The following is a 25,722-nucleotide window of genomic DNA, read 5'->3' on the forward strand; positions in this document are numbered from 1 at the left end:
TAGTGTGGAGAGAAGAGGAGATAGAGTCTGACGCCTTGCACTGATCTGTCTCTATGTCTTTTGCCCCAATGCAGGAGCAGGAACTCTGCCTTTCTCAGTGATGAGGAGAGATGCTCCCTGTTGGCCCTGGGAAGTGATAAGCAGGCTGAGTGTTCCAGCTTCCTCCACACTCTTGCTCGCACTGACATCACATCTGTCTACCGGCTCAGTGAGTGTTGGTCCTTAGACCCCTTCAAAAGCCTGGGGTCCTTAAGAATAAGACAGTGTCCCTAACCAGGAATGGAATACCCCTAAATTCTAATCCCATTCATAAATCTGCGTGGGCATGGCCACTATTCTGTTGATGACCTGAATCGTATTTAATTAGTAGCATTTCACTTTAGATTTCAGGTAATTCTGGGGTTGCAGGGGAACTCTGAGACATGATGAAACCAACTCACCTGTACTATGGGTGGTTGGCTGTACTGGGCCCTCCCTCCTATCTTAGGGAAGGAGAACTTCCTGAGTCCTGGCTGAGGCACCTTCTAGGGCTGAAGTATGCCCCCAATGACATGGGTGGGGCTGTAACCATTACAGCTGAAAAGGCCTTAAGAGATCATTCCTCATCTCACATTACAGACTGAGAAATGAGGCCCAAAGGAATTAGCTAGGATAAGAACTGCTAGCCAGAGCAATCCACTTTACCACACTGCTCCTGACACAAAATGATATTGAGTTGTTGAGTGTGTTAGTCTTGGGTGTTTTCTGTGTCGTGGAATCAGATCTCAACAGTTGTGAAAGATTCCTCTGACAAACTGACCAGTTTTCAGCAGTGTCTGAGGGACTGACTGACTGAATGAATCATTCTCACTTCCCTTATTCTGAGAAAGGCCCAGTGCTCTGTGTCAGGGTGTACATTTTCTCATTGATGGTGACGTGAGGAAGAATTTTTGTTTCTCCCATCTCTTTATTGATGGTGACGTGTCCGCTCCTGTGTAGCCAGATTAGATGATCCATATTTTATGGATACAGCCAGAGATTCTGCAGAAGGGGCCCTCTGGCCATCTCCTAGGAGCAGAGTCGGGAGTTGAGAGCTTTGTCTATGCATAAGGAGCATTTGTGAGAGCACCTGCCTCAGGCCTCAGCACCCTGCCCTGGCAGAGCTTTCTGGGCACAAGCCACAAGCAGATCACACTGCCTTATGAGGTTGAGCAGGAAGCTGGAGCAGTAGGCAGTGCCCAGGAGGTGGGAGCCTGATGTCTGAAAATTGAGGTGCACTAGCAGTGTTCCTTGAGGAGAAGGCCTGGGGACAGACTTGGATCACGATTTCCACCAGCTATTGATCCAGTGGTGGGGAGGACGCAAGAGGAGGCCCCAGACAGCACTTGCCTCTCACCCAAAAGATCAGGAGTGCATCTCTGCGGGGTGTAGTCTGTGCCTTCTGGTTGCACAGGCTGCCCCAGCACCAAGGCAAGCAACAGGGGGACAGCTTGTTGGTAAATTTTAGCGCTCCCAAGGCCTATACCCTAGAGAAGGATGCCCCTCTGTAATTCTCCCTCCCAGAAGATATACCATTTTGTAACTTGTGTGCCGTTTGTGCTCTCGGTGTCCTGGCTGGGAGAGAAGAGGTGGCCCAAGATGGGCACTGGCCCCTCCACATCAGAGAGGCCAGGGCATGTGAACAGCTGTCCTTAGCCAAGCTCTGTAGCTCTCCCATCTTTAGCTGCAGGGCTTTCTACCCTCTGGAGGTTGTAGATCTGGAGTATCTGCAATGAAAATCTCTGGAGAAGCCCTCCTTGGAGAACAGCAGGAAAAGGTTTGACTTGGCAAGGGGCTTGCTGGTCCTCAGAGTTCACTGGCGAACTCAGAGTGGTGGTACAGACAGTTGCTGCTTCTCTGCTAAGAAGAGGTAGAATCTTCCTTCTAGCAGCTGCCATCCTGTGGAATGTGAATCTGGCTTTCACATCTACAGTTCCTCTGTGGTTCCTTTAGCCAACAGCAGTCACTTTTTCACTGCCAAACCCCAGCTGTCTTCTTGGTTCTTACCTAGTCTGGTTGCACTTGGATGGGATTAGGTGGCTATGTTTTAAGTCACCTTGGCCTCTGTAACTCCGTTTTCTCTCCGACTGTGCCTTTTCAGTCTCCCTCAATGGCTACTGCCTGCCAGTGAGTTGCTCAGGCTTATTAACAAACTCCCCCCCTCCCTTGCTCACCTACTGTTTTTATTTTCCCCCTAATGCCTCACCTGTGTGATTACATTTAGTCCTGGGACTCTGGTCAGCAATTAGTGACCTGCTGTGGGTCACAAATCTGTGTTTGCAAAGCCTCAGTTTTTCTCCTGAGCTCCAGACCTACTTCATTCTCTGCCTAGAGCTCCTGCAGCTACCTCAAACTCCAAATGTCTAAAACTGCACTCTAGATTCTCCCATCCTCTACTTCATTCTCGGACGCATCTTTGCTCCTTTTTATTCACCCTTTGCTTCTGGCCCCTTGTCCCTGCCACTTTTACAAACACAGTGTCCAGCCCAGTGGACACATGGAACCAATGTCTGCCGAGTGGATAAATGATGAATGAATGGAGGAGGGAAGGAGGAAGGATGTGATACATTTGGAAGTGGGAGGCAGCACTACGTGCTCCCATGTGCCCTGTGCTGGGAGTTGTGTCCTGGCTCCCACTGAGAGATTTGGGAGCCACATCTCTCTGGTCTTCAGATTCTATCACAAGCCCCGCAGCTCCCCACTGTTCTACCTGAAGTACCCACACCCCTTGGCACAGAGCCTGTGTTTGCAGGTTTTCTTCTCTGACTCCGAGTTTCCCATGTACCTCGGTTCCCAGACGTAAAGTGCATGGATTAAACAAGGTGATTAGGCCCTTGCAGCTCTTAAGATGATGGTGAAAGGAGAATTCTGCCCTGTTCCTTAATGATGACTGATGGTCTTCAATGCCAAGTCTCCTAAGGGGCCATTGGTCTGGGGTACACCTGGAGGCATGGGCATGCTGGCCCATCCTGATCTAACACCAGGTTTGTTCTTCATCTCTACTTAGGTGGGTTTGAATCTATCCGGAATCCTCCAAATGATCTGAGTGGTGAGTAGCAATCATGCTGAACCTGACCTTCATCCTTGAGGACAGCACTCGTGTCCTCTTGCCAAGAGTGGGCACCTTAGGTGCAGGTGCCCAGGGTTGCTCAACTTTGCCTGTCTTTACAGCATCCCAGCTCAAAGGCTTCAAGGAGGCCAGGCCTGGCAAAGCCTGGGAGGACCGTCAGGCCGTGGGCTTCCAACAGTCCAGCAGCTCTGAGGACTCCAGCCTGGAGGAGGAGCTCCTCTCGGCAGCCTCAGATAGCTATCAACTGCCAGAGCCTGATGACCTTGATGACCCGGAACTGCTCATGGACCTAAGCACTGGTCAGGAAGAGGAAGCTGAGAACTTCGCCCCCATATTGGCTTTTCTGGATCATGAAGGTTACGCTGACCACTTTAAGAGTCTCTATGACTTCTCCTTTTCTTTCCTCACTTCTTCCTTTTATAGCTTCTCTGAGGAGGATGAGTTTGTGGCCTACCTGGAGGCTTCAAGAAAGTGGGCCAAAAAGAGCCACAGGACCTGGGCCCATGCCCGGCTCTGCTTCCTCCTGGGCCGGGTGAGCATCAGGAAGGTCAAACTCTCTCAGGCCAGGGTGTACTTTGAGGAGGCTATCCACATTCTCAATGGGGCATTTGAGGACCTATCCTTGGTGGCCACTCTGTACATCAATTTGGCTGCCATCTACCTGAAGCAGAGGCTGAGACATAAAGGCTCCACCCTGTTGGAAAAGGCAGGTGCCCTGCTGGCCTGCCTGCCTGACCGTGAGTCTAGTGCCAAGAATGAACTTGACGTGGTGGCCTACGTGCTGCGCCAGGGGATTGTGGTGGGCAGTAGCCCGCTGGAGGCCAGGGCCTGCTTTCTGGCCATACGCTTGCTCCTGAGCCTAGGCCGGCATGAGGAGGTCCTGCCCTTTGCTGAGCGCCTGCAGCTCCTCTCTGGACACCCTCCTGCCTCTGAGGCTGTGACTAGTGTTTTGAGTTTTCTGTATGACAAGAAATATCTTCCACACCTTGTAGTGGCCTCCGTCCAGCAACATGGTATCCAGAGTGTCCAAGGGATGTCTCTTCCTATTTGGCAGGCCCACCTGGTCCTCCAGAACACAACCAAGCTCCTTGGCGTTCCGTCCCCAGGCTGGGGTGAAGTTTCCACCTTGGCCTGCCCCATGCTCAGACAGGCCCTGGCTGCCTGTGAGGAACTAGCAGACCGGAGCACCCAGAGGGCCCTGTGTCTCATCCTGTCAAAAGTGTACCTCCAGCACAGGTCTCCTGATGGTGCCATCCACTACCTGAGCCAGGCATTGGTGCTAGGGCAGCTGCTGGGTGAGCAGGAATCCTTTGAGTCTTCCCTCTGCCTGGCATGGGCCTATCTCTTAGCCAGCCAGGCCAAGAAGGCTTTGGACGTGCTTGAGCCACTGCTACACTCCCTGAAAGAGACAGAGAGTGCCACTCAAAAGGGAGTTGTCCATAACCTCCTGGGACTTGCACTCCAAGGTGAAGGCCGGGTGAACAGGGCAGCCAAGAGCTATCTTCGGGCCTTGAACAGAGCTCAGGAGGTGGGAGACGTGCGTAACCAGGCAGTGGCTATGGCCAATCTTGGCCACCTGAGCCTGAAGTGCTGGGCTCAGCATCCAGCCAGAAACTATCTCCTGCAGGCTGTACGACTCTATTGTGAACTCCAAGGCAGCAAGGAGACGGACATGGAATTAGTACAGGTGTTTCTCTGGTTGGCTGAAGTTCTGGTGTCTGGACGCCAGCTGACGCATGGCCTCCTTTGCTATGAAGTGGCATTGCTGTTTGGCTTAAGGCATCGACACCTAAAGAGTGAGTATGTCCTGTGCTGCTGGGAAGCTATAGAGAAAAGGGTTGGAGCACGTTTTGTCCATGTCCTGTCTCAAGTCATCTCATTCATGTCCCTGCTTTGTGTTCAGGTCAGCTTCAGGTCACCAAGTCCCTCTGCCATTTCTACAGCTCCGTGTCCCCAAATCCTGAAGCATGCATCACCTACCATGAGCATTGGCTGGCCCTGGCTCAGCAACTCAGGGACCGGGAAATGGAAGGGAGGCTGCTGGAGTCTCTGGGGCAGCTCTATCGGAACCTAAACACTGCAAGGTGAGTCAGGCTCAGGAACTGTCTTAGAAGCAGCTTTCCTTCCTTAAGGAGAAACAGTGTTCTTTCCCACAGGAAGCCAAGTCCAAATGTACATGGTATAGGCGGGGCATTGTGCAAAAGAGCAAGGGCTCTGCAGCCACCACAGTGCATCCATCACTTACTAGTGGTGTGGCCTTGGGCAAACTATTTAATTTCTCCATGCCCCAGCTTCCTCCTCAGCCAAAGGAGGATAGTCATGGCATCTATCTTATAGTGTTATTGTGAGGAATAAATAAGTTAATGTTCATAAAACACTCAGAACTGTGCTTGATATGTAGATAAGGCTCAGTAATGTTAACTGTGTCGCCATTACCTGTGTGTTTCCATAACCACCTATCATGGGATCATGACTGAGGGTGCATAATTCAGAGAAGTGGCAATTATACCAAGGACAGAGGAACCTGCAGGAGGTCTTCATTACCTGAGGGGAATGGGTTGTAAAGAAAGGACACTCCCCACTGAAAGCAGGGGTGTAAAATTTCATGGTTAAAAAAAAAGGTTTGGTTGGGAACTTACCTTTAAAATAAAATTGTAGATTATGAAATAAAGTGTATTTTCACCTTTTAGTTAAGAATATTTACATTATAATTTCAACTATGCATTAAGTCTTAGAATAAACATGGAATAATAGGAGTGTTGACTTTTTGGCTTAATTATGCTGACAAAATTGTATCACAGAGCAATGGGGCATTCCTCTGTTTTGTGATTGACTTTTCAGCACTACCTTAAAAATCCTCATTTTTGTAAAAATAACCATTTAACCCAAATGCCTCCTTTAACGCTTTAGTATTCACATTATTATCGCTTGGAGATTTTGCCATCTTCTGTTGATTTTTTCTTTTTTGTTTCTTCACTGGTCTAATGCTGCTTCACCCTCATTTGCCACTGGGCAGACTGAAGTTCTGCTCTATAACAATTATTAAATTGATTCCATTAAATCCTGCATGGGTTGCAAGATCTTCAGTTCACTTTGAAACAGATTTGCCTTGCAGTATTGCATTCATAATTATAAATGGCTTCTAAAATAGAGCATTCAGAATAGCTTCTAAAATTGCTACTGTTAAGCAGAGAGAGAGGTGGTTGAGGAGAGGCTAATTAAATGACATTTTTTTTTTTTTGGCTTTGCTAAGCAACATGGTAACTGTGTGCACCTGGACAATCAGATAAGGAATAATCAGATAATGAATTCCACCCCGCCTTCTCTTTCTCCTCCAGTCTATCTCCCTCTCCCACTCCCTCATTCCTTCCCTCTCTTACAAGAATCAGGCATCCTTCAAACCTCCTGCTGTCTTTGCCTTCACTCCCGGGGAGGGAGTTTTGGATCCACGCAGCAGGTAAGGAGCCAGGACGCCCCAGTTCCACCCCACTTTCATTCTAGGACGCCCTAGGAGTCTGGATGCTTCTGGAGAAGATCCAGAAGGCAGGCTTGAATTAACTATTGAGATGACATAGTCATATGCTCATAGTGAAGTATCATAGGACTGGGCTCTGGAAAAGTTGGATTCTAGGGGACAGGAGCAAGAGTGCCAAATATGTGTCAGACTATTGGCACCTCTGACTACTGGGCAAGCTCAGTCTTAAATACTCCCAGACATCACCTACCCCACTGCCATCCTTTACTCACCAGCTCCCCACTCCAGATGCCTAAATCCACTGAAATATTAAGGGGGAAGCCAGAGAGAAGGCCCTGGATGCTGTCAGCATGAACCATAGAGGCTTTAGTTGAGATGGGATGCATAATCACTGTCCTGATGTGATAGGGGGTGAACATACTACCAGGGGGTGATGGAGAGGAGGTCAGGGGTGGGTCTACAGAGGGCCCAAGGAGTTACTGGAGGGAGTCGGGAGCCACAGAGCTGGAAGAAGAGCAACCAAAACTGGATTAGGAGTCAGATAAATTGATCCTGCCCTGACCAAATAATGTGTCCTTAAATCAGTCACTTTTCCTCTTGGTCACCTTCTGTCTATAAAGATAAGTTGGATCAGGTACCTTCTAGCTGTAAAATGTTGAGTCTGGGACCAGCCAGCTATGCTACTCTGTCACTGGATATTCATACTAGAATTCTTGCTGCCTCCAAAGTGTATTGAATTTTTGGTGCAGATTCTTAAAGTTGTGGGCCTTCTAGGGTGCCTTTGAAATCAGAGATGTAAGCTTTTAGGGTTTAAAAGACTTTGTAGTATGTTCAGAAGGTCTTGTGGGCAGACATTGTGTCTAGCCCAGAGCTTGGCACAGAGGAGACTTACAGTGCGTGTGTGCTTGGGGAAGCCAAGTCGTTAGTGAGTAACTTAGTCTACTGGCTCACAGCCCTTGAGCTGAAGCTGTATGCTGACGTGGCCACTGATGATGACGATGGAGAATGGAGGAGCTTTGTGTGGAGGACTCCATGGCTCTTTTGCTTATGGCTCAGGTAAGGAAATGTGTTTGTAGCTTGGAGGCAGGCTCTTCAGTCTTTAGTGACAAGCACAATAGTCAGAGTGCCCTCAGTTGAACCCCAGATGTCCACTCCAACAGTCTTTTGAGAATACCGGCTTACATAGTATTAGCCAGAGAACACAATGCATCCTTTCTAAGGATTCTCCATTGATAAAAAACCAAATCTCATATGGTGAAGTAGAGTATCAGAGTTTAGCACCCAAATGAGGAACCTGTTTTTTTCTAAAATTATGGAGTTGCTTAAGTTTAAAGAGCGTTACACCTTTTTAACTAGGCTGAGGCGGATGAATCAGTTAAGGTGTTTAAAACCAGCCTAGCCAACATGGTGAAACCCTGTCTCTACTAAAAATAAACTAAAAAAAAAAAAAAACTAGCCAGGCATGGTGGTGGGTTTCTGTAATCCCAGCTACTTGGGAGGCTGAGGCAGGAGAATCACTTGAACCTGGAAGGTGGAGGTGGCAGCAAGCTGAGGTCATGCCACTGCACTCCAGCCTGGGCGACAGAGCAAGACTCTGTCTTTAAAAAAAAAAAAAAAAAGAAAGAAAAGAAAAGAGAAGAAAAGAAATGGATTACACCAGTATTGAAGGTGATAGGGTGAAAAATAAAGGTCTCCTTCTAACTTCCCTTTCCTTGATACTTTCCTGAAGTAACTGCTTAAAGATTTTAAAATATCTATCAAGGAATAGTTCATGCATATTAAAGATTATATATGATACATATTTTCTATCTTAAATATTAGGTATATTAAATATGATATACACATGTTTTAGTTACATAATCAAAATAAAATTTCTATTACATAATATACTGTTCTGTTACTTGCTTTTTTCCATTAAAAATGTCACTATGAAATGTCAATCCAACATTTTATCACACTATGGGAGCCCTTCCAATGCGTCAGGCATGGTGGAAGGTGTTGGGGAATTCAGTGGTTAGAAAAAACAATCCAAACAGCCACAAACAGAATAGTCCGCTCTATGTAAGAGTGAGCATGTTGCCTTTACAAGTATTCAAACAGAGGCTGACTATTCAAACATTTTATTGAGAAGTTTCCTGAATTGAACTGGATCTGGAAGTACTTACTAACGGCTTTATTGAGGTATAATCACACACCATAAAATTGAGCCTTTGAAGTGTGCAATTTAGTTTTCATTATATTCATACAGTTGTGTAACCATCCCCACTATCTAATTTCAGAACATTTTCATGGCCCCTAAAAGAAAGCCTGCACCCATCAGCAGTCACTCCTCATTACCCAACCTCACTCCAACCCTGGAAACCACTAATCTGCTTTCTTTCTGTCTCTATGGATTTGCCTATTCTGGATATTTGATATAAATGGAATCATACAGTATTTATCCTTTTGTGTCTGGATTCTTTCACTTAGCATCATGTTTTCGAGGTTCATCCATGTTGTCATATGTATCAGCACTTCATTATTTTTTATGGCTGAATAATATTTTGTTGTACTGATATGTCACATTTGTTTATTCATTCATCAGTTGATGGACATTTCAATTGTTTCCACTTTATGGTTATTGTGAATAATGATGCTGTGAACATTCATGAACAAATTTTTATGTGAAGAAGTGTTTTCAGTTCTCTTGGGTAGCCCTAGGAGCAAAATTACAGTCATACCATAAATCTATGTTTAAACTTTTAGGGAACTGCTAAGCCGTTTTTCAAAGTTACTGCACTATTTTTCATTCCCATTAGCAATGCATAAGGGTTCCAGTGTCTCCCATCTTCACCAGCACTGGTGTCTTTTTTAATTTCAGCCACCCTAGTGGGAGTGAAACTGTATCTCATTGTGGTTTTGATTTGCCTTTTCCTAATGACTACAGATATTGAGCATCATTTCATGTGCTCTGGCCCTTTGGGTATCTTTGGAGAAATATCTATTCACTTGTCCATTTTTTAAATTGGGTTGTCTGTCTTTTGAATTTTGAGGTGTAAAAATTATTTATATATTCTGGATACAAGTCCCTTACCAGATATACAATCTGCAAATATTTTCTCCCAGCCCATGGGTTGTCTTTTCACTTCTTGATCCCTCACAGCGTGAGTTGGGAACTATTTCTTCCTCTTCTATTTCTTGAAACAGTTTGTGAAGGATTAGTGTTAATTTTTCTTTAAGCATTCGATGAAATTCACTGGTGAAGACTTCTAAATCTAGACTTTCCTTTATAAGGAGGGTTTTTTTTTAAAATTGCTAATTCAATTATCGTTAGTTGTTATAGGTTTATTTAGATTTTTTATTTCTTCTTGGGCAGTTTTGGTAGTTTTTGTCTTTCTTGGAATTTGTCCATTTCATCTAAATTAACTAATTTGTTGTTATACAGTTGTTCATAGTATTCTTTTATAATCCTTTTTATAATTTCCATAAAGTTGGTAGTAGTGTTCACTTTAATTCCTGAGAATTTTTTTTTTTTATTATTGATCAGCCTAGTCAAAGATCTGTCATTAACAAAAAATTTTAAAAGAATTAACTTTTGGTTTTATTGATTTTTTTCTGTTCTTTATCATTGATTTTTGCTCTCATCTTTATTATTTCCTTTCCTCTGTTCACTTTGGGTTTCCTTTGATCGATCTTTTTGTCTAGTGTCCTAGGTGGACTATTAAGTTATTGAGATTTTTTTTTCTTTTTTAATATAAGCATTTACAGCCATAAATTTTCCTCTGATTATTGTGTCTACTCTATTTTATATATTTCGGCATGCTGTGTTTATTTTCACGCATCTCAAAGTACTTTCTAATATCCTTTGTGATTCTTCTCCAGTCTCTTGGTTATTTAGAAGTATGTTAATTTCCACATATTTATAAATTTTTCAAATTTCCTTCTGTTACTGATTTCTAATTTCATGTTGTGGTGGGAAAACATACTTTGTCTGACTTTATTCTTTTTACATTTGCTGAGATTTGTTTGGTGTCCCAATATACGGTCTATTCTGAAGGGTGTTCCATGTACACTTGAGAAGAATGTGTATTCTGTTGTCGTTTGCTGGAGTCTATGAATATCTTTGAGGTTTAATTATAATTTTTTATTTGCATGTTGTTCTTATGTCTAGTTCTTCTATCCATTATTGAAAGTGTGTTGTTAAAATCTCTACTTACTGTTGAGTTGTCTGTTTCTTCCTTCCATTCTGTCAGCTTTTTCTACATGTATTTGAGGGCTTTAGTAGGTGCTGCCTGTATGTTTATAATTATGCCAAGTCATGGCACCAAGAAAAAAAAATAATTATGCCTTTCTGATGGATTGAGTCTATTATCATTATAAAATGTCGTTCATTTTGGTCTTTTTGTCTGATATTAGTATAGCCGCTCTAGCTGCCTTTGGTTGCTGTCAGCATGGTCTATATTTTTAGCCTGTTTGTCTCTTTGAATCTAAAGTATGTCTCTTGTAGACAGCATGTAGCATAAACATTTTCTTTCCTCTCCATTCTTCAATGTTTGTCTTTTAACTAGAGTGTTTAATACATCTACATTTAATTACAGGTAAGGTAGGATTATATCTGCACTTTTGCTATTTTTTTCTCTATATTAATAGCTTATATCTTTTTGTTTTTCTATTTCTCTACTACTGCATTCATTTGTGTTAGATATTTTCTTGTATACTATTTTAATTTCCTTGTTATTTCTTGTCCTGTATTTCTTCCTATTTCTTTCAGTTATTTTCTTTTTATTTTTTTTTTCTGAGACAGAGTCTCACTTTATCACCCAGGCTGGAGTGCAGTGGTGCGATCTTGGCTCACTGCAACCTCTTCCCCACCGGGTTCAAGTGATTCTACTGCTTCAGCCTCCTCAGTAGCTGGGATTACAGGCATGTGCCACCACATCTAGCTAATTTTTGTATTTTTAGTGAAGATGGGGTTTCACCATGTTGGCCAGGCTGGTCTCAAACTCTTGACCTCAAGTGATCCTCCTGCCTCAGTCTCCCAAAGTGCTGGGGTTACAGGCTTGAGCCACCGTTCCCTACCTCAGTTATTTTCTCTATGGTTACCCTAGGGTAATAATTAGCATCTTAAAAAAATATCTTTAGAGTTTTCTGGTCATGCCCACAGCCCTGCACATGCGTATGGTCTTCTAGATTCCCAGGAATATGTCAGAGCTTTGAAAGCTTTTTATGGACATCTCATTTCCCATCTTTTCCTCTCATGTGTGTGTTTTTGTGACCTTTCCTTGCTTGCTCCAAATATTTTCACCACCGAAGGCAGTGACTATATTAAACAATTGCTGCTGATTATTTTTGACTTATGCCTCAGGGAACAGGTTGTTTTGCACTGAGTGAGCTCTGAGTGAGGTTAAATGATTGCAAGCCAGCCTGTGAGTGGAGGCTTTCAGGGAACTTCTAAATAGATCAAACAGAAACAGTTTTCTGGAGATGGAACTTTGGAGGATTTCGAGCTCATTGCTCATTGCTTGAGGATTTCAAGCTCATTGCTAGGTTGGTGGTTTTTCCAGCTACCATGATTGTGAGGCTATTGGTTTTTAAGTGTACCACAGAGCTAGGGGCAAGCAATATGTCTCTAAGGCAAGTTGAAAGTTAATGAAGCTCATTTTCATAATGAGATTCAGCCATTTTCCTAAATAAACACTCCTTGTAGACCTTCAGTTAATATCCAGAGTTCTGAAAATTTTTATTTAGATAATTTTTGCCTGTTCTCATTGCTTTTATGGAGGAGTAAATTTTTAGAAATCTTTATTGTTCTGTAAATTGATCTAGATTAGGACTTTTAATTTGAATAGTTTGTAGTTTTAAACTCCGAGATTCTTATTTGTATAATTGGGAGGAAATAAATATCCACTTTTGCTTTACCACTAATATGAGTGATACTGAGCGGAATATTGGGAAATACTTTAGGTGTCAGAGGAAACCCCTGTACACATAAGGTCATTGTCCCTTTGCAGATTGGCCACTTCAACAAAGAGAACATGCTGTAATGCTGTATTTGTTTAGCATGTATAAATCACCTCCTACAAAACACTTAAAAAAAAGAACAAAGACCAATTACAGAAACTGATAAATGGGTGTTTCTATGCACCTGGGGGTGATTACTGTAATTTAGTACTAAGCTTCCTGGTAGCTGAGTTAAAAAGGGGAAAGCTATATGAGGTTCTCACTGTCTGACAAAGGAACATAAACACATGTATCTGTTGGAGCAAATGTTTTCCTGGCACAGATTGCTTAGGAGGAATTTATTAAGTGGGTCTTGATGTAATGGACAGATTTCTTCAACTAAATTTTCCTCAAGGGATTTGCATTCTCACAAAGCTCAAAGCCACAGCAAGCAGAGGCAGGAAGTGTTCATGGAAGAAGCGGCAGGCTTCTGTAGGGGCAGGTTTGGAGGGAAAGGAGACAGTGCTTTCAGCAAAGGATGGGGGTGATCTGTCAGGGAAGACTTTATCAAGGTGGTAGTGTTTGAGGAGGCCCTTGCAGGCTAAGTAATATTCTGAAAATGGAGAAGGGAAGGTTTTAAGTGGAGGAAATAGCAGTAGCCATGGAGAGGTCAGGACACATTTGAAAGACATTTTGTAGATTTAACAGACAGGCTTTGGTGATCAACTGGCTATGGGTCATGACATGGTTTGGCTGTGTCCTCACTCAAATCTTATCTTGAATTGTTGCTCTCATAATTGCCATGTGTTGTGGGAGGGCCCTGATGGAAGGTAATTGAATCATGGGGCAGTTTCCCCCATATTCTTGTGGTAGTGAATAAGTCTCACAAGATCTGATGTTTTATAACAGGAAACTCCTTTCGCGTGGCTCTCATTCTCTCTCTTGCCTGCTGCCACGTAAGACATGCCTTTCACCTTTCCCCGTGATTGTGAGGCCTTAGCCACATGGAACTGTGAGTCCATTAAACCTCTTTTTCTTTATAATTTACCCAGTCCTGAGTATGTCTTTATCATCAGGGGGAAAACAGACTAATACAGGTGCAAAGAAGACTCAACTTCTTCCCCAGAAGGAGATATGGAGGTTGGTGGGCATGGGAGGGGTTGTAATGGGTATCCAGACCTGTACAGTGAACATCCATAGTGAAAATGATCCCAAAAATAGAAAGCCTTCAGTAAGCATGGCTTGTTTACTAAGCCATATGTAAATCTCAGGACAACTTTATGAGGTAGAAAGAACTATGGAAATGTAGAACTAAAGAAGTCAAACGACTTGCATGAGGTTTCCAGCAGGGATTTATATCCAAACTGTGTGAATTTAGAACAGGGTTAGCAAACTTTTTAAATAAAGAATCACATAGTGTTTTAGGCCTTGTGGGCCATATGAGCTCTGCCACAAGTATTCCACTTTGCAGTTGTAGTATGAAAATAGATAAATAACTTTATTTACAAAAGCAGATTGAAGACTGTATTAGGCTCACGGGCCATAGTTTAACAACTCCTGATCTAAAAGGTGTAGTCTATGTAGTCTATGCACTCTATGTATTCTGTCTGCCCAGCCAATAATTCTTGCCCTAGATAAAAGAAATAGGTATGAACACTATAGAGTGAAACCTTGTAGAATCGTATGGTTGAGAGGGGCCTCGTTTTCATCAGTCTGACTCCTGCCTGCTATAGAGAGTCCAGACAATTCCACCACTTGGTTTCACTGATACTAGCTCAGATCCTTGACTTCTCAATTTAAGATGGTTTTTATGATCTCCTGCTACCTTTTTACTGATTTTAATTTCTCTTATTTGAAAGATTTTCCCTAGGGTTTAGAATTGGGTTATGGGGTACGTGTGTGTTGGAGTGGTGCGGGGCACAGGTAGATATTGAAAACTTTGTCCCAGCCTTCAGGTTTTTACCTTCGGACACATTTCTGTCCCTTTGTCTAATGTCTTCAGAATCATGCCTTCTCTGCCTCCCAGGGGACAACTACAGAATTTAGTTTGATAAAGGTTTGCATTCTCTCAATGGGAGGAATCTTAGGGAGTCTTGTCTTCTGTCTTGAGGTGACACAACACAGAGTGGCCATAGAACTGAACCAGATAAGGTCCATGAGAACTCTGTGGCTCTATTAAATCAATTCAACAAATATTTACTGAGCATTTACTATGGCCCAGGCACTGTGCTAAAAACTGAACAAGGGTGATAATAGTCCCTGAGCTCACAATGATGACAGAATAGTACAGAAAATAAATGTACCAATAGCCATCAAAGGTATCACGTAAATTGTGATAAATGCCACAAAGGATGTGCATATTATTTTTAGAAAGAAGGGATGCCTTGCATGTAGTAGGTCCTCTCAAAATAATGATTAATTCTTTGCATGTGAATACATCAGTAGCCTAGCAGCCATTGCTCCTGTCTTTTATTCTTATATTTATGCTTCTTATTCTTCTGGAACTGAAAAAGTGAGACTTAAAAAAATATGTAATTAATATGTTAATCCCTAACACAGAAGCAGTTATTTCTTCATTTTCATTGTAAATAAGGAAATAATTGTTTTTGCTGGGATGTCCTCATCTGATCACAAAGCTGTCATGTACACTACTACCCCAATTTTGCACATGAGGAAACTTTGTTTGAGGTTTAAAATAACTTATGTCTTTTAAAACTTTAGGGTTTTTAAAGTGGTACTTAAAACAAAAGTCTTCCCAAGTGCTAATATCTGAGCCAGAAATTAGGCACTGCTTGAGGGGGTAAGTGTAAGGGTTCTGGGTCAGACTCTGAGAGTTAGATCCTGGTTTAAACAGGGTTTATTACTTGGTACAAGTTAGTTTCCCATCCCAAGTCTTACTTTTTTCTATTTGTAAAATGAATATAATAATAGTACTGATCTCCTGGGGCTGTTGTGATGATTAAATGAGATTTTGCATGTAAAGCACCTAGAACACACTAAGTGCTCAATAGATGTCAGATAACAACGCTGCCATTGTTACTATTATAAGACAAAGCAGTTGAGAGCTCAAAATAAGGCTTTAGAAATGTGCAGGAAAACTTGGATATGTTTCAGAAAGCGAAACAAAACAACAACATTCCACTGGATTTCTTTATTTGCAAAATGGGCTAAGAATTCTAACGGCTTGGGGTTTCTCTGGGGATTAAATGAGAAAATGTATGCTGAAAGTATATACTGAACCCCTCACATAGGTCAGCCCTCAGTTTTTGGCCATCTTTATCATCAACACAGGATAAGACCAGTAGTGGTGGCTGGGCGTTAGGCAGAGGTCAGACAGACTCATCTAGGCAGGACAGGGATCTGGGAAGCCCCAGCAGGCAGTGATGAGAGGAAATCTAGAAATGCAGGTGTATTGGCATCACCTGGCCATGGACTCATGGCTGATGTTCAGGCAGGAAAGAAGAAACAAAGACTTAGCCCCAGAGACTGAACTTGAGGACAGGAAAAACGAGAGAAAGAGAAGAATCAAGATGGGAAAGGAGAGGGGATGATATGCCAGGACACAGGCAAGACCCAGAAGTACACAAGGCTGGCTCAGCGCTGGCCCACTAGCAGCGCTCCTTGCTTCTTTGGCTTTGGAAGCCAAACCAAATCTAGAGCCTGTGGGTGGCAGCTGGAGGAATTGGCATGCTGGGCCATCTGGTGCTCAACTGATAGGTGACACCGTAGGCCACTGGTAGATGTAAAGTAATGGGGGTGAGTGGTGACAGGAAAGAACCAAGGAAGCTGGACTATCACCCAGTTTTAGACCACAAAAGCACTTGTTTTTTACTGGAGTTCGTAGACCATGTGCAAATCTTGGTGAGGGCAATTGTCTTTGGAAAATCCTCCATTTGCCAGGAGTCTTAATGGCGCTGTGTGAGCAGCCAGGTCTCTGTAAGTCTTGCCTTCCCCCGATGGGGTGTTTCTTGGAGAGAAACAGAGATCTCCTCTCTTCCTCAGTCATGATGAACTCAGAGGGAGAAAGTACAAGAAGCAAATGCTGGCTCTGTCAGTTGGCCTGTCTGTAATAACCTTAATCTTGTTCCCTGAAGGTCTGGAGAACACAACTATAGTAGCCCAAGGGCATCTCAGGACAGTAAATGGTCATATAAAAAAACAGAGCAGGAAATAGGATGAGGGTGAGATTTATGGGACTTGTCTTCACCAGCAGTTTCAGTGAGGGTGAGGAGAGTTGTGGAGTCCAGGCCTGCTGAATCTCAGCCCAGCTTGAGTTTGTGGGGAGATAGAAAGTGGGGAGAGAAAGGCAGGGCTTCTTCTAGTGAAAGACGCCTGCGGTTACTGTAGCTGAGCCGGGGAGGTTGGTGATCACTGCAGCATGGGGTGGAGTTCTTTAGCTCATTGCATTCTCAGAGGAAGTTTCACATTTTAAAACTTGAGAAAAGGGTGGCTAAGGCCCATCCTGGATGTCAATAAATCTCATGTTAAGAGCAGGGCAGAAGAGAAAGCTTGAGGTTTTTCTATTTCTTAGAAGGGCCAAATGCCTGGCACTCTCTCCAGAAGGCCCATAACTGCCCTATTCCCAATAAGGATCAGAGCCTTAGGAGTTGAGAGCAATGCTCATTTCCCTCACGGCCCATAAAGGGGCCTGCCAGCTGAGAGGTCCGTGATTGAGTGGTAACCACGTTTGTTGAGGACTTTCTACTTAAGTGTCCACAGACGTGGTTGATGAAGACGAGCGTTTCTGGAAGGAGTTGCATGGTTTGCTGCGGTGGTTCTCAAACTTTGGTGTGCTTGGAGTGTAACCTGTTTGTGTCTTAGGAATTCAGGTCCCTGAATTGCAACTGTAACGAATCTTTTTCAGTGAATCTGAGGTAGCTCTGGGGGTTCTGTGCTTTTAATAAGCTCCCTGGGAAATGCTGATGCAGGTGGGCCACAAATCATGTTTTGGGAAATATGAGTCTTATGGGATGAATCCTAGGCTGCTACTCAGAAGAAGTGAGTTCTGTCCTTGGATCTCCCCCTAATGTGCTGTGCAAACATATGTAAGTTATTTCCAATTTCTGGGCTTGTTTCCTCTACAAAATAAGAAGATTGGGCTAGATCAGCAAGTCTCAATCCAAGCTGCACAACAGTGGAGAGCTTAGACACAATGCTTGTGCCTGAGCCATATTCCGAGAGCCCAGTGCTCAGGCTCTCATGATGTTGCCACACACTGGGAAAGAGTGTGGCAATGTATGGGCTTAAAATACTTCCAGGTGACTCTAGTTGTTGCTGGCATTGAGAACTACCATCTAGATATGCACAGTGTTCCTTCTCTGTTTGAATACTGAATCGTGAGAAAATATATTACCTACGTCTCATTTCTTCATTGGTCCCTCCATTGTCATGGAGGGAGAGTTTTCTACAAAATACAATTTTCCAGATAATTAAAGCGTACCTCATTAAGCACCAACCTGTTAAAACTTTCACACTACTTTGTTTTTTCTTTATAAACAAAACATCAAAATCTTTTCGATGATTTTAAGTTACTGTCACTCATTCATGCATTCACTCAGTAAGTATGCATAAGGTGACTACTTTGTGTTAGTAACTGTATTAGTTCGTTCTCATGCTGCTAATAAAGACATACATGAGACTGGGTAATTTATAAAGAAAAGGAGGTTTAATGGATTCACAGTTCCACATGGCTGGGGAGGACTCACAATCATGGCTGAAGGTGAAGGAAGAGCAAAGGCAGTCTTAAAAGGTAGCAGGCAAGAGAGTGTGTGGAGGGGAACTTCCCTTTATAAAACCATCAGATCTCGTGAGACTTATTCACTATCATGAGAACAGCAGTATGGGAGTAACCCTGTGATTCAATTACCTTCCACCAGCTCCCTCATACAACATGTGGGGATTATGGGAGCTACAATTCAAGATGAGATTTGGGTAGGGACGCAGCCAAATTATATCAGGAACATAACACCAAAAAAGGTTATAGGGTAGTCAAAGGATTGATGCACCATGCATCAGTAATAATAATAATTACAAGTAATCTTTAAACATTCATCAGGTGCCAAGGACGTAATAGGTACCGTTGTAAGCACTCTAGTTTTATCTCATTTAATCCGCACAACAATCCACTCAGGTGGGCACAGTTATAGGCCTGTTTTACAGATGAGGAAGCCAAGGCACAGAAGAATTCTGTACTTTCTCAAGGTCCCACAGCCGATTGGGGTAGAGCTGGGATTCAATTAAGCCCACCTCCCTGTGTGATGTGGAACATGGCTGTTCCTGCTCAGAGCTTCTGTTTCATTCTGTGCTGAGTGGACCCTGAGGCCCCTTTGAGCCCTCACACCTCACAAGTTCATGTCTGTCCACAGGTCACTCAGGAGGTCCCTTACGTGCATCAAGGAGAGCCTGCGTATCTTCATTGACCTGGGGGAGAGAGACAAGGCTGCTGAGGCCTGGCTTGGGGCGGGGCGACTCCACTACCTCATGCAGGAAGACGAGCTGGTGGAGCTGTACCTGCAGGTAGGCTTCCTGCAGAGCTCTCTGAGAGTTGTTGACTTGGGTCATTTGGGGAGGCAGCTGTACCTTCCAAATCAACCAGCCGGAACCAGAGAGGGATGATGTTTACCCTAAGGCTGTGGAGAGAGGGCCAACACTGGGCTGCTCCCTGAACACATGGTGGAAACCAGGGTGGTCTGGCAAGCTGGGTACAGGCAGCAAAGGGCTAGTTGCTGAGTCCCATATGCACCCTGGGAGGATGTGATGCGAGACGCTCATATCACCTGTAGTGTCACTTGTCCCGTTAAGTATACTTGTCTTTCCAAAGCTCAACATACACCCTGACTTCAGGGTTTTGCTGCAGTTTGAGGCAAGGCTGGTGTGTATGTGGGGTATTAACAATATTATTCTCTTATTGTTATTATTTTTTGTTTGCATACTTTTAATATCAGAGATGTGGTACAGTGTAGTGCTAAAAATTCTGGGCTTTGAAGAGAGAAAAGCCTAGAGTCAAATCATAGGGCCATCACATTTGGACTGACTATGTGACATTTACCAAATACTCAGAACTTAGTAAATGTTTAATACAGGATATTTTACTGTTATTACTATCTGTACAATATTGACATTAAATACTGTGATGATATGTAAGATGTTTAATTCTATAAAAATATGCCATTGTTTTCTTTCCCATGTTTTTTTCTCCCTTTTTTTTTTTTTTTTTTTTTTTGAGATGGAGTCTCGCACTGTTGCCAGGCTGGAGTGCAGTGGCACGATCTCGGCTCACTGCAACCTCCGCCTCCTGGGTTCAAGCAATTCTCCCACCTCAGCTTCCTGAGTAGCTGGGACTACAGGCACATGCCATCACACCCGGCTAATTTTTGTAGTTTTAGTAGAGACAGGGTTTCACCATGTTGGCCAGGATGGTCTCGATCTCTTAATCTCGTGATCCGCCCACTTCGGCGTCCCAAAGTGCTGGGATTAAAGGCATGAGCCACCGCGCAGGGCCTTTTTCTCTCTTTTTACTTCTCCTTACACTAGCACATAAACGTGCACAAATTCACTTCTACTGAGACTTAATAATGACTGCTTAACACTGATTGCATGCTTCCTGTGTACAGGAGACTTTGCTAAACACTTCAGGTGTGTGACGTAGTTTAACCCTCATTACAAATGCGGTAGGAGTTTCCATTACAATTTCCATTTTATAGATGAAGCTCAGAGAGGCTGAGTAATTTGCTCAGTTTGCTACAACTGGTAAGTGGTGGAGCCGAGAATTGCACACAGTGTGACTTAGAGCCTTCAGTCTCAGCCTCAGTGCCATCTGCCTAGCGATTGGGCTGAAAGGGCTTCAAGACCGCAGACAATTCAGTCGTCTCAGGGCTTGTTCTGGGAGACTGAAGTCCACAGGGCACTGTTTGGATTGTGCATTGTTTTGATGGCAAAGCCTCCTGACTCCAGGATTCCACCTCACTGCCCCTCTCTCTCTCTGCAGTTGCCCATGCAGTAACAACAACTGCAGGGTCTTGCCCTAGTGATGAAATGTTCACTGGCCAGAACTGATCCCAGGCCCCACCCAACCCCAACTAATTGATGTTGTGCAGGGTCATTTCCGTGGAAGTGAATCATTCTGGACCTGAGGCTATTTGAGGTTCTGTAACTGTGCTGCAGATGCAGTGGTTTATTCTTTTTTTTTTTTTTTTTAAGACGGAGTTTTGCTCTTGTTACCCAGGCTAGAGTGCAATGGCGCGATCTCGGCTCACCGCAACCTCCGCCTCCTGGGTTCAGGCAATTCTCCTGCCTCAACCTCCTGAGTAGCTGGGATTACAGGCACGCGCCACCATGCCCAGCTAATTTTTTGTATTTTTAGTAGAGACGGGGTTTCACCATGTTGACCAGGATGGTCTCGATCTCTTGACCTCGTGATCCACCCGCCTCGGCCTCCCAAAGTGCTGGGATTACAGGCGTGAGCCACCGCGCCCAGCCCAGGTTTATTCTTTACTCTTCAACTTCCTTAGCACATCTGGTGTACATGCAATCCAAAATAGCTTGCTAGAGATAAAGAGGATGTGGAGGCTAGGGTATTGGGATGAAAGCACCAACATGTGTGTGCCACTGATTATTGGTGTGAACTTGGGGAAGTTCTGTTTTCTTTCTGAGCAACACTATCACCATCTGGAAAGTGTAAGGTGTTGACCTGGATCACTATTTTTCACTTTCAGTTATTTACATATTGAATTCATAGTTTTGCTATATACATGTACCTTCTATACCATTGTTTACTTCTTTTTGATTTGACATCAAATCAACTTAGCTTTTTTTTACACTTAGCCTTATCCTACACAAAAATATCTAGAATTGCAGGTTTTATGCATTGTTAATCTCTTTTTTCTAAAACACATTAAAATAAATATTTAGTAAAACAAAATGTTTTTCTAAGTACTATTAAAAATAATATAGCACCGCCAAAAGTAATCTCTCACACCAGGATGGGGAAATGCCAGACAGGAGAATCTCGAAGTCCTCTTACCAGCCCTATGAGTGTGCACACCAGTTAGGATTTGGGAGACTTTAGCAGAGGATTAATTGATTTAAGTGGTCTGCATCTTAGCTCTGCTAGTCCTGTGGCAGTCTAGAAGCCCTTCTCTCTGCCTTTAACGGCTGTCTCTGTCCCACCCAGGCAGCCATCCAGACAGCCCTGAAGTCAGAGGAGTCTTTGCTGGCTCTCAAACTTTATGAAGAAGCAGGTGATGTGTTCTTCAATGGGACCCGCCACAGACATCACGCAGTGGAGTACTACCGAGTAAGTCCAAGCTGTGCAGTTTGATGAGCCAGGCCCTGGCACAGACGTGGGCAGGGTCTGGTTGGACTTCAGCCTGGGTCCCTCTTCTCCTCTCTTGCTGTTATTTCTTTTTTCTCTCTTTCTTGTCCGGTACCCACCCACTCGCCCTCCCTTCAATCTAGCGGGAGCTCAGGGAGGGTTCTGATAAACGTAGTCATTCTCAGGCTTGCTAAGTTATCCTTCTTGGGATAATAGACCGAAATAATTGAGTCCAGGAGTTCAAGACCATCTCAAACTCTTGGGTGCATGGTACTTTACAGTTTGTAGCACACTTTCAAGTTTACCAATGTTTCCCACTTACTACCGGTGGTGCGATGGGAGATTATTTAAAGGGTTACATAGATGAATGCTTTTGTTTGATCATATTTTTAATGAGCATGCATTAAAATATGTTTTTTAGAAACTAAAAATGTGGCTGGGGGCAGTGGCTCACGCCTATAATCCCAGCACTTTGTGAGACTGAGGCAGGTGAATCGCCTGAGGTCAAGAGTTCGAAACCAGCCTGGCCAACATGGGGAAACCCCATCTCCACTAAAAAAAAAAAAAAAAAAACCCACAAAAACTAGCCAGGTATAGTGGCACGCACATGCAGTCCCAGCTACTCGGGAGGCTGAGGCAGGAGAATTGCTTGAGCCTGGGAGGCAGAGGTTGCAGTGAGCTGAGATTGCACCACTGCACTCCAGCCTGGATGAGGGAGTGAGACCCCATCTGAAAAAAAAATTAAAAATGTATTATTCAAGCTAATCAAACATATGATTTCACAGATATTATCACAAAGGATAAGGCAAGAAAAAAAGAGTTGATGTTAAGAATAACACAAATTAAATAAATGTCCAGATACTAAGCAGATATGTCAAAAATTGGGATTGTTATTCATCACTTACTGAAATTTGGGAAGCCTCATTATCTTATTTGATCCTAAAATTGTTTTCATTCAGCTATTCATTCATTCGTTTGTTCAGTTCTTTTTTCAGTGATCAAACATTAGCAAGCACCCAGTCTGTGCCAGGCACTGAGCTAGGGAAGAACAGGAACGCATCTCTGACTATTGAGGGGCTTATTTTCATATGCATTTCATTGTGTAGATGAGAAAACTAAGGTTCAGAAAGATGAAGTGATTTGCCTAAAATTCTATCATGATAAAGACATAGAAATGACCACTTACCGAGATATTAACACTCTATGGGCGTACTCGTGTGTTTCATAGATAGCACTGTGGGTGCTAGGGGAGCACACAGCTGACATAGGAACAACTTCCCACATGACCTTGGGAAAAGGTTCCTCTTGTTCCTCCAGGTTTCCCCAATGTTAGGGGGCCCAATTCCTTCTACTTTTCTACTTTAAGATATGGGCAAAGCACCATGAGCAAGGACCAGAGAGAGAGTAGAGTAAAGGCACACAAGGAAACATGGCTGACCCCCATTTGTTTTAGTCCTCTGTCATCCCCCAACCCCCGCTTGGAGAAGATAAGCCTCCTAGTGTATGGTATGCATTGACAATTCCTAGCTAGACTAAGGTTCCTTGTGCCTCTGTTCTTAGGCTGGAGCTATTCCTTTAGCAAGGAGGATGAAGGCAGTGAGAACTGAGCTCCGGATTTTCAACAAGCTGACAGAGCTGCAGATCAGTCTTGAAGGCTATGAGAAGGCTTTGGAATTTGCCACCCTTGCTGCCAGGCTCAGCACAGTCACAGGTTGGTGGTCTTTACTGTCGGGAGTGTTGAATGGGAGGGATGACTAGTCAAGGAGAGAGAGCAAAGTAGTAACAACACAGGCTCTGGAGTCAGACTGTGTGGGTTCAAATCCCAGGTCCAACTGTCAGGGAGTAAAACTGCAGTTAGTAAAAGTGCATTTTCCCATGGAACGGAAATGTAAATGAAGGTCAGGTTCCTATTACCCTAACTCACAACATAGCTGAATATCTTGTGTTTATGGCAAAAGCTAGTGGGAAACAATAAAAGTCACCGGAACAGATAAATGGCAAAATAAAAAAGATGTAAAAACCCCTCAACTTGAATGTTGGTGCTTGAAGAAAAGCAGGATTGATTAGAGAAGCCTTGATTAGATGGAAGGGTAAATGGAATATTCTATGATGATTCCAGAAGGGACTTCTGGGCATTTTCATGGGCATCTAATGTGGATGATACTGGACTTTATTGTGTCTAATTGCACTCTTGAGAGCTCTTTCTCTCTTTTCCATACCTTTTTCCTTATTGCATAAGACCTCATCTGAGTGACTGTGTGCCAATCCTAGGGAAGGCCTTGAAGGCCCCAGGCAGCTCCTCTGAACACTTTGTCCCTCACTGGACGGGAGCTGAAGGGAGATTGCATGCATCCTTTATACATGTACTTCCCCTGTGGCTGATTTTTTCCATATCAGAGAATTTTCTCTCTCTTAGACTTTCTCTTTTAATTTTGGCTTTTGGCTCTTTGAAGCTTACAAGTGATGTTTTTAGATCGTATCCAACAGCCACCTTGCAAATATTTTAAAGATATGATTGTAAGCCTTTGTTCCCTGTAAAAGGCCGCTCTGTATTGAAACAACAAATCCAGCAAACAGTCATAGACCTGTTAGAAACCAACATTCTAAAGCATGGTTTAAGGGTGAACAGGTGTCTGTAGCTTATCTGGGACTGAGAGTGGGTAAAGGGGCCAAGAAGAGACTGCTACATGGTGGTACCCAAGATAACTCTCTGAAGATAGACTTTTGAGTGAGGAAGGCATTTGTTATGCAGAGTTATCCATTGCAAACTTAGCTACTCCATCAAGCTAATCTTGTCACTATGACCCATTACAAGGGTTTAAAAAGAATTATTTCCCAGAATCCTACATTACAGTAGCATCTGCAATAAGAAGAAAATTTTCTTCTAGGAATCACCCCAGGAAACCTTGACCGGCACTCATCCTCCACTTAGTTACTCTTATAGAGCCCCACATTTTCTTTTGTAGCACATATGGCAGGTGTAATGTTACATTTGCTTGTGGGATTATTTAAGGAATGTCTGTCATGTGAGGCAATAAGCTTTATGAGTACAGGCACATCTTCTGTCTTCTCCCTTATATCCCAGCACAGTCCCCGACATCCAGTAGGCCTTCAAAAAGTTTTATGGATTGAATGAGTGAACAAATGAAGGAAAGTGTTGGCTGCGGGATATCTCTGTCAGTCTTCTAATTCCTAGGAGATCGGAGGCAGGAGCTGGTGGCCTTTCACCGCCTGGCTACAGTGTACTACTCCCTACACATGTATGAGATGGCTGAGGATTGCTATCTGAAGACCCTGTCCCTCTGTCCACCCTGGCTGCAGAGTCCCAAGGAGGCTTTGTACTATGCCAAGGTGTATTATCGCCTGGGCCGACTCACCTTCTGCCAGCTGAAGGTAAGGGCCAGACTTCCAAGATTTCTCGACAGCCACCACCCAACCATTCTGCTTCCTGACCCAAACACAGTGAGGAGCCTTTGGGGTGGGGCTGAGAAAACCAGAGTGCCAAGATGACGAGTCTTGTCTCATAGGGTGGGTAGTGGCTCTATAGGGGACATGGAGACTCTTCCCACTTAGTCCTGTGGAAGACCTCAAAGGACTGAGCCCCAGATGTGGAGGCTGTAGTGAGCTGAGACCTTAGCAGCTGGGACTACAGGCACACACAACCATGCCTGGCTAATTTTTGTATTTTTTGTAGAGATGGGGTTTTGCCATATTGCCTAGGCTGGTCTCAAACTGTTGGACTCAAGCAATCCACCAGCCTCAGCCTCCCAAAATGGTGGGATTACAGGTGTAGGCCATCATGCCTGGCCCAGAACTTATTTTTTGGTGACTTCTAGAGTTGTGTTGGTTACAAGTCTCTGTCACAACCCTGACCTTCAAACTGTTTCCCTAGCTTTGGCTTCCATTTACCAGAGGTCCCTGTCCCCT

The 25,722-nt window shown here is 43.8% G+C and overlaps 1 protein-coding gene across 1 annotated transcript in view; it reads left to right on the forward strand.

Annotated features, from left to right (window-relative positions):
- The window catches only part of SH3TC2 (SH3 domain and tetratricopeptide repeats 2), a 69,436-nt gene that overhangs the window by 37,963 nt on the left and 5,751 nt on the right, over positions 1 to 25,722 (forward strand). The window contains exons 9-16 of the mRNA XM_032250281.1: positions 75 to 208; positions 3,026 to 3,067; positions 3,190 to 4,884; positions 4,992 to 5,172; positions 18,848 to 18,998; positions 21,655 to 21,777; positions 23,356 to 23,506; positions 24,992 to 25,188. Of these exons, the coding sequence (XP_032106172.1) occupies positions 75 to 208; positions 3,026 to 3,067; positions 3,190 to 4,884; positions 4,992 to 5,172; positions 18,848 to 18,998; positions 21,655 to 21,777; positions 23,356 to 23,506; positions 24,992 to 25,188 (2,674 nt within the window). The remainder of the gene's footprint in view (positions 1 to 74; positions 209 to 3,025; positions 3,068 to 3,189; positions 4,885 to 4,991; positions 5,173 to 18,847; positions 18,999 to 21,654; positions 21,778 to 23,355; positions 23,507 to 24,991; positions 25,189 to 25,722) is intronic.

The sequence above is a fragment of the Sapajus apella genome, unplaced genomic scaffold, assembly GCF_009761245.1.
Source record: "Sapajus apella isolate SASKATOON/1434 unplaced genomic scaffold, GSC_monkey_1.0 scaffold71, whole genome shotgun sequence".
Classification (NCBI taxonomy): Eukaryota; Metazoa; Chordata; class Mammalia; order Primates; family Cebidae; genus Sapajus; species Sapajus apella.